The 12,612-nt window shown below is 38.0% G+C and overlaps 4 protein-coding genes and 2 long non-coding RNA genes across 8 annotated transcripts in view; 3 read left to right on the plus strand and 3 right to left on the minus strand.

Moving 5' to 3' along the window:
- On the minus strand, window positions 1-576 carry LOC109126917. The gene is made up of 3 exons (XR_002033636.1): window positions 409-576; window positions 193-249; window positions 1-95 (listed from the first exon to the last, which is right to left on the minus strand). It is a non-coding gene; the product is annotated as an uncharacterized LOC109126917 (long non-coding RNA).
- Window positions 1-742, minus strand: part of LOC104717519 — a 9,585-nt gene extending 8,843 nt beyond the window's left edge. For both annotated transcript variants that reach the window (XR_002033626.1, XR_002033622.1), the window contains exon 1: window positions 591-742. This is a non-coding gene — a long non-coding RNA (uncharacterized LOC104717519). The remainder of the gene's footprint in view (window positions 1-590) is intronic.
- Window positions 1,298-3,736, plus strand: LOC104717521 (DDRGK domain-containing protein 1). Of its 2 annotated transcripts, none has more exons than XM_010435099.2 (9): window positions 1,298-1,477; window positions 1,593-1,721; window positions 1,820-1,919; window positions 2,217-2,332; window positions 2,547-2,648; window positions 2,736-2,894; window positions 3,061-3,117; window positions 3,207-3,243; window positions 3,364-3,736. In XM_010435099.2, the coding sequence occupies exons 2-9, from the start codon at window positions 1,602-1,604 to the stop codon at window positions 3,573-3,575; spliced, it is 903 nt and encodes a 300-aa protein (XP_010433401.1). In that variant the 5' UTR covers window positions 1,298-1,477; window positions 1,593-1,601; the 3' UTR covers window positions 3,576-3,736. The 2 variants fall into 2 exon arrangements, with proteins under 2 accessions (XP_010433401.1, XP_010433402.1); XM_010435100.2 differs by having other exon boundaries at window positions 1,300-1,477; window positions 1,565-1,721.
- LOC104717522 (COBRA-like protein 11) lies at window positions 4,320-6,733 on the plus strand. Its single transcript, XM_010435102.1, has 4 exons — window positions 4,320-4,976; window positions 5,062-5,207; window positions 5,295-5,627; window positions 5,718-6,733. Exons 1-4 carry the CDS (start codon window positions 4,406-4,408, stop codon window positions 6,675-6,677), a joined length of 2,010 nt encoding a protein of 669 aa, XP_010433404.1. The 5' UTR covers window positions 4,320-4,405; the 3' UTR covers window positions 6,678-6,733.
- LOC104717523 (TBC1 domain family member 15-like) lies at window positions 6,974-10,612 on the minus strand. The gene is made up of 12 exons (XM_010435103.2): window positions 10,180-10,612; window positions 9,441-9,536; window positions 9,251-9,354; window positions 8,953-9,092; window positions 8,761-8,859; window positions 8,532-8,654; window positions 8,351-8,439; window positions 8,140-8,245; window positions 7,960-8,057; window positions 7,608-7,868; window positions 7,456-7,539; window positions 6,974-7,350 (listed from the first exon to the last, which is right to left on the minus strand). Exons 1-12 carry the CDS (start codon window positions 10,267-10,269, stop codon window positions 7,339-7,341), a joined length of 1,302 nt encoding a protein of 433 aa, XP_010433405.1. The 5' UTR covers window positions 10,270-10,612; the 3' UTR covers window positions 6,974-7,338.
- On the plus strand, window positions 11,132-12,334 carry LOC104717524 (60S ribosomal protein L14-2-like). Its single transcript, XM_010435104.2, has 5 exons — window positions 11,132-11,234; window positions 11,339-11,440; window positions 11,732-11,861; window positions 11,939-12,051; window positions 12,140-12,334. Exons 1-5 carry the CDS (start codon window positions 11,232-11,234, stop codon window positions 12,194-12,196), a joined length of 405 nt encoding a protein of 134 aa, XP_010433406.1. The 5' UTR covers window positions 11,132-11,231; the 3' UTR covers window positions 12,197-12,334.

Raw genomic sequence — 12,612 nt, forward strand, 5'->3', positions numbered from 1 at the left:
AACAACAACAAAAAAAAAAAGAGAAGACGGAACGCTTGACAAACGACCAATCAAAGTAAATCACCGATCAGAGCGTTTTAATATCCTCCATAAACCTAAAAATCAAACAAAACAAAGTGAGAATTCATATGAGCAAAGTAGATAAAACGAGTGACAAAAGTTTCAGAAAAAAATAAGATTCAGAAATCAAACCGTAGGAGGAGCGATGATGATGATGATCGGATCATCATAAATTCGATATCAAAACACCTGCAATGCAATAAGACGAATAAGAAACTTACTTAGTTTAGTTTACTTATTAGGGGAACCAAAACAAAAATAACAGAGGCGAAGAAGTGATTAAATTGGAAGGCATGCACAGTACAATTAATTAAAAAAAAAAAAAAACAGATGAGAGAGAGACGAAACCCTAGGGGAGAATTCAGAAGGGTAGAAGCGATGATCAGATCAAAATTTCGATTCCAAAACTCATCAGCAAAAGACAAAAAAATACAACAATATATATCAGAGAAGCGTTAAGAAGAAGAATAACAGAGCAAATATCGAAGCAATGCAATTGAGATTTGAGAGAGAGAGAGAGACCACCGAACCCTAGAATAAGAATATAGCGAAGATGATCGGTTTGAAAACGAAATCAGGGAGATTGAAGAATAGTATCACACACCACACCGAAGAACAAAAACAAAAAAAAAGGAAAATAGAAGAAGAAGAAGAAGAAGTAGCTAGAGAGACATACCCAAAACAAAAAAAAAAAGCGACTTTTGTTGTTTTAGAACTTTCTGAAAAGAGTGAAAGCATTATTTATAGATGAAGAAGTCTATTGTTTTTTATGACGGTCAGGATTTCATCCATCTTATTTTTAACGCTCCAGATTAAATTAGTTCCTTAGTCAAACCATCTTTGACTCCTTTCTTTCCTTTTTACTTTCCTATTTTCTTTTTTTTTTCTTATAAGAAAACAAAATCTATTTTCTACTGACGATAATCTAACCAAACAACAAAACTGACAATGCTGTAATATATGGACCGACTTTTAATGGGCTGGGCTTACTACTTTACCACCGCCATATTGCTAATTTTTCCAAAACGTTGTCGTTTGAGATTAATGATTGAAGAATTAGATTGATGATTTTGTATGTAACCTCTGCCAAGATAATCTGGTTCATAAACTGCTTTGGTTACATAATCGTAGTATAACTTTCCATTATTTTTTCTAGGTCAAAATTTTGTTTGTAAAACTTGAAATTGTAAGAGTAGTTTTTGACAAAAACATACGAATTAAGTTGACTTTTGTAATTAAACCGGGTTGACGAGAGACTCCAACTAATTCGAGGAAATTACAAATTAACCGCTGTGTCCTTCTCTATCGATTCGAGTCCAAGCGAAGCGGAGCTCTCTGCAATCATCGAGCACGACGATTTAGGTTAAACTACCGAATAGAGAAGGCAATATCTACAGTATTCGGAAAACGCAGTTAGGTTAGATTGTGGACTGATATAATCAGAATCGATCCTCTTTCAATTTTTTGTTATTCAGGTTCCATTTTCTCAACAGTTTCCTCAAAGTGTTTCTTCGGTTATTTTTGGATCGCAGGGGTAACAGATGGAGGAGATGTTCGCTCTGATAGTCTCCATGATTCTCATAGGGGCGGTGATTCCTTTGTTCTTTTGGAAACGTCGTATAGATGCTAGATCACGGGACCAAGTTGCAGAACCGCCACAGGTAAAATCTTGTTTTAATCAATTTCAAGTGGTTTGGAATTTTTTTTGAGTCTATGAAATTATATATGGTGGTAATCTCTCTCTCTCGTGAAATTGAAGGCTCAGCCGCGTGAAAACGTGGCACGTACTACTGGTGGACGTAGGATGCGTCGGAGACCTGCAGCTTCTGGTGCTAGCTCCTCTACATCTAATGTTCAAGGTTGGTTTTTTTTTACTGCTTTTTGTTTCTCTCTTCCAAACCGTGTGTGTGTGTTCATCAACTGGATGATAAGGTTCCAAATTTGGATAATTTTTGATGATTTGAGTTTTTGATTAATATGAAGTTTCTGCTACTTTTTTAGCTGGAGGTAATCTTTATGTAAATTTGGTAAGAGTTTACTATAGCTAGTGAGGAGTGGAAACCATTTATTTAAGGATTAGAAGATTAGAAGGGTCTTGGAAAGAAATGAAAACTACTGGACTTGGAATAATTTATTTGGGTTTATATGTGAAACAGAAAACATCAGTGGGAGTGAAGGTGAAGATGAAGATGAAGATGAAGCCGGTGGATCTCAAGCCAGAGCATCAAAGAAGAAAGAGAAGAAGCGACAAGAGCGTGAAGCACAAAGACAGGTGACTCAATTTCTATGTCGCCATTAATTCTTTAAATTATTCTATTAGAAATGTTGGCGGGATAAAGGATGAGAAATGTCTAGGAATATCAGTTTGCAATCCCAACTGTGGTAGTTTTACATTTTAACTTAAAGATAGAGTATTGGTTCTAACCTCATAATAGTTCATTTCTTTTTGGTTCCTGATCAAGTTCTGTTCTTATCGTCGGCTATAGGCTGAAGAAGCTACACGCGAGTCAAAAAATACAAAACAAGATCGGTATGCAGAAATGCGGAGGAAGAAGGACGAAGAGCGCGAGGCAGAGGAGCGGAAGTTGGTGAGTCAGTTAATTTATCTCATATCTGTTTAAGGTTCCTGCTTTTGAAATGCTGTGTGGTTGGCTAATTGTGACATTGTTGTCTAGGAAGAAGAAGAAAAAGCGCGACAAGCCAAGGAAGAAGAGGCAGCTGCTTTGGAGTTTGACAAATGGAAAGGGGAATTCTCAGTTGATGCTGAAGGTACAACAGAGGAAACGCAGGGTGAAAATCAAGATTTGCTTTCAGAATTTGTTGAATACATAAAGGTATCTTTAGTAATTAATCCTTTACCAAACACTTTCCCATCTGTCACTCGATTGTCATTCTGTGAATAGACACAAAATAACAGTGAGGTATAGATGCAATTTTTGTCTCATCCAATATCAGTGTGCTGACATGTTGAGCCTTACCTTCTGTGTGATGTGATTGCAGAAACAGAAATGTGTTCCACTTGAAGATCTTGCCGCAGAATTTCATTTACGAACTCAGGTATCATGTGGCTACGTATTCTATGTGGAAGATGAATGTATACCTTGTGCATGGTTCTCAAGTCTAATTTCGACTGTTTGTTTTTTTAGGAATGTATCAACAGGATCGCTTCTTTGGAGAGCATTGGTTTGTAATTTGCTATGTTTATAATAAGACCGAAGCAATATGAATAGACAGATGAGGCACTGATGTGAAAACGTAATGAGAGAACTCTTGCAAACCTGAACCCCTTCTCTTTTTATTCAGGGCGGCTCTCTGGAGTCATGGATGATAGAGGGAAATACATTTACATATCAATGGAGGAGATGAATGCGGTGGCAGATTACATCAAACGTCAAGGAAGAGTTAGTATCTCACATCTAGCAAGCAAGTCGAACCAGTTTATCGACTTGGAGCCCAAAGTACAACACCAGCTCACTGAAGAAATTAGCGGCATGGAAGAGATATCGGTTTCTTAGTTGTGTTTGTCGGGTAAAATAGTTTGTCAAAAACATGAGTTTTTTAAAAAAGCCTTTGGGACTCACTGCAACTTACTGGTGTTTGGTAATATACCTTGTTCTGATTTTACTAGTTTGAGATCCGTATACAGTACATGAGAAAATTAATATCTTATATATCACGATGGGAATTACTTGACTTATGTAGCTGTTAGCATATTCGATGCCACCATTGAATTGAGTAACTTATTTTCTATATGTAAGCTGGTTTGTCCTCAACCAACAATGTACCTAGATTCCGAGATCTCCCTTAAAACAAAGTTTGCCAGTTTCTGCGCTCACAAGGTGTCACAAAAGTTCTCGTCTCAGATCATGGCTACCTTCTCTACGGGATTTTTAATTTATCTAGTTTGGTAACGAAGTTGTGTACTTTTGAATTTAACGGAAAATGCGGTTTGCCAAACTGATAAATACAGTAATTTTCGTTTCACAATCACCAATATCTTACTACAATCAATCTTTTGGAAAAAAAAAACAGTTTGTTCATGTAATTAATTTCACTGGCTATGTCTTTTTTTTTCTGTAAAATAGAAATTTAAAATGTGACAAAATTAAGGAACAAATTTTACGTTATTAATTTTTGAACATTTTGCTCATTTACGTTATTAAATTTTGTGTATAATCTCTGTTTCTCCGGAGAAAGAGGGAAAAACTAGAGGAAGAGAAACCGTTATGCTCTGCTTCCCTTTATTCGCTTAAGCTTTTTTGAACATGTCTCTTCTTTCTCCTTTCTTCTTCTCTGTTTTCTCTTTCTTGCCGTCCTAAGAAAAAACTTGGGAAACACGGTAGATATGAAGAAGATACGTTGTTACATCCATCTAAACCTCCTTCTCCTTCTAATACCTCTAATCAACCTTCAGTTTCCGACGTTATCATTTGCTCAAGACTACGATGATCCAAAGAAAGATGACACTCCACCGCCAGGCCTTCTCCGTTGCAACGGAGTTTACATGTCTTACACTACCGGCAACCGCGAAAAGTTATATCCTCGCACAACAAACGTCACGGCTCAAGCCTGGTCGTTTAAATCAACGGCCATGATCGTCAACACCGGTATCGAAGAGGTCAAAGGTTGGCAAATGTTCGTAGGGTTTCACCATAGAGAGATCATCGTTTCAGCGACCGGAGCTGTCTCATCTGACGGTGACTTCCCTGTCGATGCAAGCAATGGGACGACGTTTATCGGGTCTCCGAATACGGATCTCAAGACCTCGATCCTGACAGCTGGTGATGACACTCAAATCTCCACCGATATCGAGATAACCGGAACGGTTTTTGGCGGTAGAGGTACGGCTACGCCAATGCCTAAAACGATCAAGCTCATAAACGATGGATGGCAATGCCCTGCTGCTACTTCTAAAGGTAACGAACCAACGTGACCTAGTTCATGACTTAGTTTTTGTGTAATGACCTGTTTTCGATTCTTTCGATATGTTTTCATCAACAGGTGGTACAATGCAAGTTTGCTGCAAGAGGAACCCAAAGTTTAAATCTAAAGAAAAGGTGAAAACCAAGTTCATGCCTAGACGACACGGTGACCTGAACATAATCTATGACGTTCTTCAAGCCTATAAAAGCAACTACATGGCGCAGGTGAGTAGCCGGATCCATCACTTGTATCGATATAAATACTATTGTTATATACATAAAAGAACCGAAGTTGATTTGTTTTTTGGACAGGTGACTATTGAAAACAATAGTCCGCTAGGACGGTTAGACCATTGGAACTTAACATGGGAGTGGATGCGAGGCGAATTCATCTACTCATTGCGTGGAGCCTATGCGGCTGAGAAGAGTCCGGGCGAATGCTTAAACAGCAAGGCAGGACAGTTTTACGGGGATCTTGATTTCTCTCAGGTTGCTAATTGCCAGAAGAAACCAATTCTCAAAGATTTACCAGCTGACCGTAAAGAAGATAAGGACACCGGGAAGTTACCTTTCTGTTGCAAGAACGGCACTCTTTTGCCCGTTCACATGGATCCTTCTAAATCTAAAGCCATTTTCCAATTACAGGTTTTGCCCTGAAACGAACCATTTATAGTGTTTAGTGACACAAATTTTAGGCGTTAAGATGATATAAACCGGTTTTGATGTTTGGTTTAGGTGTACAAAGTGCCACCTGATCAGAACAGAACAGCATTCTTTCCTCCTCAAAACTGGAAGATTGATGGTATAGTGAACCCGCAGTACAAATGTGGTCCACCTGTACGGGTGGACGCGACCCCGTTCCCTGATCCGAGTGGTCTCCAAGCAACCACCTACGCTATCGCCAGCTGGCAAGTCGTATGCAACATAACAAAGCCTAAACCAAAAGCTGCACGTTGCTGTGTCTCTTTCTCAGCCTTCTACAACGACTCAGCTATTCCTTGTAACACCTGCGCTTGCGGCTGCAAAGATATCGATACCGACACTTGCAACGCCAATGCCCGACCGCTTCTCCTACCTCCCGACACGCTCTTGGTACCGTTTGATAACCGGACACTAAAGGCAAAAGTATGGGCAAAACAGAAACACATGGCTGTTCCAAAGAAACTTCCTTGTCCTGACAACTGTGGAATCAGCTTAAACTGGCATCTTAACTCGGATTACGGTAATGGATGGTCAGGTCGAATAACAGTGTTTAACTGGGGGAAGAATGCAGTGGAGGATTGGTTTGGTGCTGTGGATTTAGGGAAAGCTGGTTTAGGGTATGAGAATGTTTACTCCTTTAATGGGTCAAGAGTTCCACCTAAGAACCAGACCATTTTCTTTCAAGGACTTCCTGGTATGAACTACTTGATTGGTCTAACGAACGGGACCAATCCTGCTAGAGACCTGCAAGTTCCCGGGAAAATGCAGTCGGTTATCTCGTTTAAAAAGAAGAATTTGGGGAGTTTGAATATCCCTGGAGGAGATGGGTTCCCTAAGAAAGTTTTCTTCAATGGTGAAGAATGTGAGCTTCCTAAGTATTTCCCTAAAAAGGGTTCCGCGATGAGATTATCCGGTATCCGATTCTTGCCTTCGATACTCCTCGTGATCACAACATTTCTTGCCATCAGTGATCGGTTTTTAAGCTGTGTGTAGATTGCTTTAGTGTAATTATGTAAGTTGATTTTTTTCTCTGTTTAGCCATGCCATGATCAAGGAACTTGAAGAGAATGTTTATATATGTATCTCTATTCACAGTTTTGGTTGATCCAAGAAACTTGTATCCATGATCCAAAGGGACCTAATGCAGATGGCCTTTATTAGAAGATTTGATTTTACAAAAGGAATAGCATAAACATCGCAAATTATTTGATCATCAATTACCTCTGCTTCTTGTTTTGGATCATAAGATACACACGAGACAGAAACAACCTGCAACACTCTGCACCAAATTTCAGATATTTCGTCGTTGCATATAACAAGAAATGAGCATTGTATACATAGGAACAGTCTCTTTCGTTTTCTTTCCCCCTTTTGGTAAAAATACAAAAAAAAAACAAAGAAATTTGTATACATTTGAGGGATGCAACATTTACTTTTATGAACAGCTTACAAATTATGTTTTTTTTTTTTTTTTTGTATGTGTGTGTGTGTTAAAGAGTAAATCAAAGCTCCAAGATTCTTCCAGCTTACATACAAGAAGATCGTCAAAATCTGACAGTCGATTTCCCGCCATATCTTTTTGTATCAAATAAACGAAAAAGCTTCACATGATCTTCCAGGTCTATACCCTCAGAATCATGAATGTTCGCCAATGCTATTTCTTAGCCTGCAATAAGAGAGAGCACAACAGAAGACAGACTTTCAGGCTAGCCTTCCTACTTGTCGGAGAGATACAGAAGCCCAGACATATGAAATAAACTATAGAAATAACCTTTCTTAGATATTTCTTGTGAATTTTTATGGCTCCAGAACATGTTTTCTTGGCATCCAAGTTCCCAGTCATGTCGTTAAGTATCTACAAACATTAAGGAAATAGGATGAGGAATGATTCACCAAAATGTAAAGTGAAGATATATGTTTAACCTTAACGACATCGTCGAGTCCACGAGCTTCTGTCATTAGCTTATAACTCTTGTCTTTCAAGACACTGGCCACTAGGAATACAGATATAGGCAAAGGACCTTCTGCAGTTTTTCCTCCATTTCTCATATTTTGTCTCTCATACTTTCCACATTGCTTAATTGACTTCGTTTTACCTTTTAACCCTTCGGCTCTCTCACTCCCGCATTGATGCGCTTCATATACATCAAAAAGATCGGGGTCGTACTCGAGAGCCCACATCATCTATGGGAATAAGGTTTGGCATTTGAGATAAATCCAAGGAAGAAGAAGACATTATACACATAAGATAGAGTTGAGACTCAGGAATCCTTACCTCCCAAAGGTACAAAGAGTCGCAAAATGAGAATTCTCTTCGGAATTGAACCATTAGCATCCGAATTGCAAAAAGATAGTCACCTCCGCCAAGTTTATCTGCATTTTAAGACCAGAGCTTGATTAACAGCTGAATGTATGTATATACGCAAATAAATAGTAGTAGTAGCAGTAGTAGTACCTAGATGTTGGTGAAGTTTGGGGTCAACAACCTGAGTAATTGAAGACAAATGAGTAAGTTGAGCTTCAACTCCAACAGATCTCCCAGTACTACGGAAATTTCCTCGCTTTTCAATTCGAAAAAAGACAAAAAATGTTTAATACAATCTGATGTAAACAGTTTGATACCAAAACCAGAAATACAGTGAATATATGTGTAAGGTAAGTAGTACCAATCGACGCATAAGCCTCTCAAAACACCAAAAAGCATCAGCTTCGTCTTCAAGAAGAATAATCATTGGGGAACAAAGATCACTCATTCCTGATCAGAGCAACATTACATCTATCAGAATTTCTCAAGTAAGACTGGCTTTCAAACAAATGATACAATAATATATATACATTTGGTTGTACCTTGACAATACCCAACGTCATTGTCTATCCAGGCGTAAACAGACAGAATATCCCAGAGCTTTGACAAATTCTCCTTTTTCTCATAAAACACCAAGGTCCTGTCTGTACGGTTCACATCAAGACCTGAAGAATATAAAGGACTCAATTAAGCAACTGAGTAACCAAACCAGCAGATAGATATTCAGTATATTCAAGCCGGTGATAGAGGAAGCCATGATCAGTCACTAACCTATCTGGTGAAGTGTTAGTAGCCATTGAATAATTTTCTTATCAAGAGGTCCACGACTGGTGAGCTCTTTAAAGAAATCTGAACCATTTGAGTTTGTACCTGTGAGAACAACATGAATACTTCAAATGCCTATTACAAGCTTATGCAGAGTTTCATATTAAAATAATTCCATGAAAGGGAAAATTTCTTCACCTAAATTTATTTCCTGAAGTACAAGAGGATCATAGTTGGGTTGACCATTTTCAGTAATTACAGGAGCAGTAATAAATCTTCCACTTCCAATGACAGGAAACATTTGCTTACACTCCTCCTTCCAAGAAGCATACTGCAATCTGAAGGAAGAGAAGTAAGTAGCGATATGATTCACAAAAACAAGAAAAATGGTTTATGTATGAATAGAAATTATAACCATGTAAGTATGCCAAGATGTGATATATATATATATATATATATATATATATACACAGACGAAATAAGGACAAGAATCTACCTTCTGCGTTGTCGGGTCTGCTCTCTTTCTTCGAATGTGCTCAACGAATTATAACAGCCAAGTAGGAATTCCCATACTTCACCTCTAATGGATGGATGGATCCCCTACAGATGGATTGTAAATGAATTCTTGAGAAGAAACAAAACGATAAATCAGTCCTGGCAAAAGACTATTCCAGAAACAAACATACCCCTCTTCTGATTCGTCTAAGAGTCTTGCCAATATCGAGAGAGCCTTCTTGGAGAAACGCAGCCTGCCATTTTCTTACACTAAGAGTTTTACCAGGCTGCACAAAACATGACCGGTGTTGTCAGCAACAAAAGCAATTATATATTACCATTCTCTCCCCTATCTCTACCGATGTGGGATCTTCTTATCAGTCTGTCAATGTTAGGGTTCATCTAGAGATACTTATGGAATCTGAGTTCCAAAATAGTGCCAATTAAAGCGCATAATTGATAAGAAACACACGTCTTACGGATCTTCCCATACTGTTCCATGTACAGCAATTTGATCTCAGGAGCTGTTTAGGCTCTCAGATCTACTTTTTTTTTTCTTTTTGTTTCTAACCTCATTTGATATTTTCTTACAATGGCATGGCAACAGATATATATATATATAAAGGACATAAAAACAATTGGCAAGAACTTGGAATTTGAGGAGAGATCAAACCATCTAAAGCCGGTGATGGAATCGATTCTTAAGGAATCATGTACCACAGAACACGAAGAACCAAATAGAATTCGAAAAAAATGCAATTGGGATTTACACAGATATAATGATCGAATCGGAAATCAAATATTGCAGCATTCGTAATTACCAAATAGAGAGACACGACCTAATGAATGAGAATCTTTAAAAGAAGTAAAATTCGGAGGAGAAAGAATGGGGGATCCGAAAGAAGAAGAAGAAGAAGAAGAGACGTAAACCTTGATTTTGAATCGGGTCTTGGGGACATCGATGCACTCAGGACGAACCTGGTAGTAGGAATCTGCTGGCTCTCCTACGCCTCCCCACATCTCTCGACTTTTCCCGGGCAAAATTTAACAAANAAAAAAAAAAAAAAAAAAAAAAAAAAAAAAAAAAAAAAACAAAGGACAGGATCGGGATCCCCTTAAACCTCAAAAAAAAAGATCGATCAACGATCAAAACGATCAAATTGACGAAATTTTTAAAAAAGATTTGAGAATTTAAGGGGCGCCCCAACACCAGCCTTGAAGGTTAGTGGATTGGGGAAGTCCAAAAGACAGAAAACGAACTTTGGTAATAATGTTTTTGTTCGTATTACTGAAGTTTCTTTCTTCTATTCTATCATTTTTGTTGATGACAAGACGACGAGCTGAGCTGGTCTCATTATTAGTAATATTAGTTGTTGTTCGCCACAAATAACGGAGTTCTCCCGATCCATCTTATTTATCTTCTTCTTTCACGACATTTTTTTTTAGGGGCACACACACACACACACTTGACTTGGACTTGGACTTGGACTTGGATTTGGATTGAGTTTCTTCTTTCTTTCATTGTTTTCCACCAAAATTTTCATTTTCATCTTTCACAGGACGATGCACTTACTAGTATTCTAGTAATGGTAATGCAATGTCGTTGCCAATTTCCAACAATTAGATATTGGATTTTTTTCTTTTTCGTTTTGTTGTTACTTGTTAGTTGTTAACAACGAAAAATAACATGTTCTTTTCTTCAATAATCAAAAGTCGACTAGTGATTTACACAATACGGCTAAAGAAGACAGAATTGTTGATTGTTCAAACGACACCGTGTTGGTGACTTCATGGGCTTTCTCTTTTATGGGCCTTCAAGGTAAGGTTAAATCTAAGGTTCTTACAACGTTGGGCCATGAGATACAAAGCGCTAAAATAAATGGTAGTATATAAGAGTCTCTTCAGCGAAACCCTAATTTCCTCTCAGCTACACACTTTCTCACACTGAGCAGCTTCGACATTCTAATCTACCGGCGGCGAAAATGGTGAGATATACATTTCTTCCTGATCTTATATCCAAGCGGCGGTTGTTCAATTTAACATCGACCAGGATTGTGAGTTGTAACGTTTTGATGGTCCATTGTTTCAGGTTTTCAAGAGGTACGTTGAGATCGGGAGAGTGGCTCTTGTTAACTACGGAGAAGATCATGGAAAGCTCGTCGTTATCGTCGACGTTGTTGACCAGAACAGAGTTAGCCTTAGTTCCATTACTTTCATAACTATATCTTTATTAGTTTCAATGCTAGGAACCGTATAGTTTCTTCGTTGGTCTCTGTTAATTTTTGGATTTAAGGAATAATAATTTAAATTGACTCTAGCTGCAACTTTGGTGGTTTACAGTCTCATTGGTTAACATATTACGAAATTTCTATGTTGCGTTGGTTTTGTAGTTTTGAGGATGACATGTGACTTGTAGTTTCACCTAGGCGCTATTTGTTTAGATGTATACTTATGGAGTCCTGATTATGTTCTTGTTATTCAGGCTTTAGTGGATGCCCCTGATATGGAGAGGATCCAGATGAACTTTAAGAGGTTATCTCTTACCGATATTGTGATTGACATCAACCGTGTGCCTAAGAAGAAGGCTTTGATCGAGGCAATGGAAAAGGCTGGTGAGTGCTGTGTTAAATGTAATGTAATGATGTTGGATTTTTTCAAGTGTTCCCGTCTAATCAGGAAGATCTTGCAGATGTGAAGAACAAATGGGAGAACAGCTCATGGGGTAGGAAGCTTATCGTGCAGAAACGTAGGGCTAACCTCAACGATTTTGATAGGTTCAAGATCATGCTGGCTAAGATCAAGGTCAGTGTCGTTAACTTTGAAGAGTCTATGATTGTGTGCGTTTATGTTTAAACTGAAATGTTAATGTGTTGTTGTTGGTTGTTTGCAGAAAGCTGGTGTTGTCAGGAAAGAGCTTGCAAAACTCAAGAAGGAGGTCACTGCTTGATCAAATACTATTATGTCTACAAATCTGTTTTTGTTTTTGGATTCGGAAATTAGTGTTTTTGCAAATCTCAACATCATTATGTACTCAATTGTCCGATGTTACTCAAGTTTGAATGAAACCTTTTTTTGGAGAAACTTATGTTCTTGTTATTTTATCTTTAAAGTGACCAGTTTTTCATATTATGCCATTTGTTTTGTTACTTCTTCTGTTATTTGGTAGTAATTCACTTAGGTGTTTTGATGCCAGAGTTTGCAATGCCTGAGAATACACTTGAACTACTGGCTGATCATTTTGAGCTACTGTTAACAAAACTTTCAATGGTTTTGGGCCTTTTGACTTTTGAAGATTGAATATTTTTTCTGGTTTTGGAGATCAGTGTAGTGTAATTTCAAATTCACTATTTACTCAACCATCGG

The sequence above is a fragment of the Camelina sativa genome, chromosome 10 (assembly GCF_000633955.1).
Source record: "Camelina sativa cultivar DH55 chromosome 10, Cs, whole genome shotgun sequence".
In the NCBI taxonomy this organism is placed as follows: domain Eukaryota; kingdom Viridiplantae; phylum Streptophyta; class Magnoliopsida; order Brassicales; family Brassicaceae; genus Camelina; species Camelina sativa.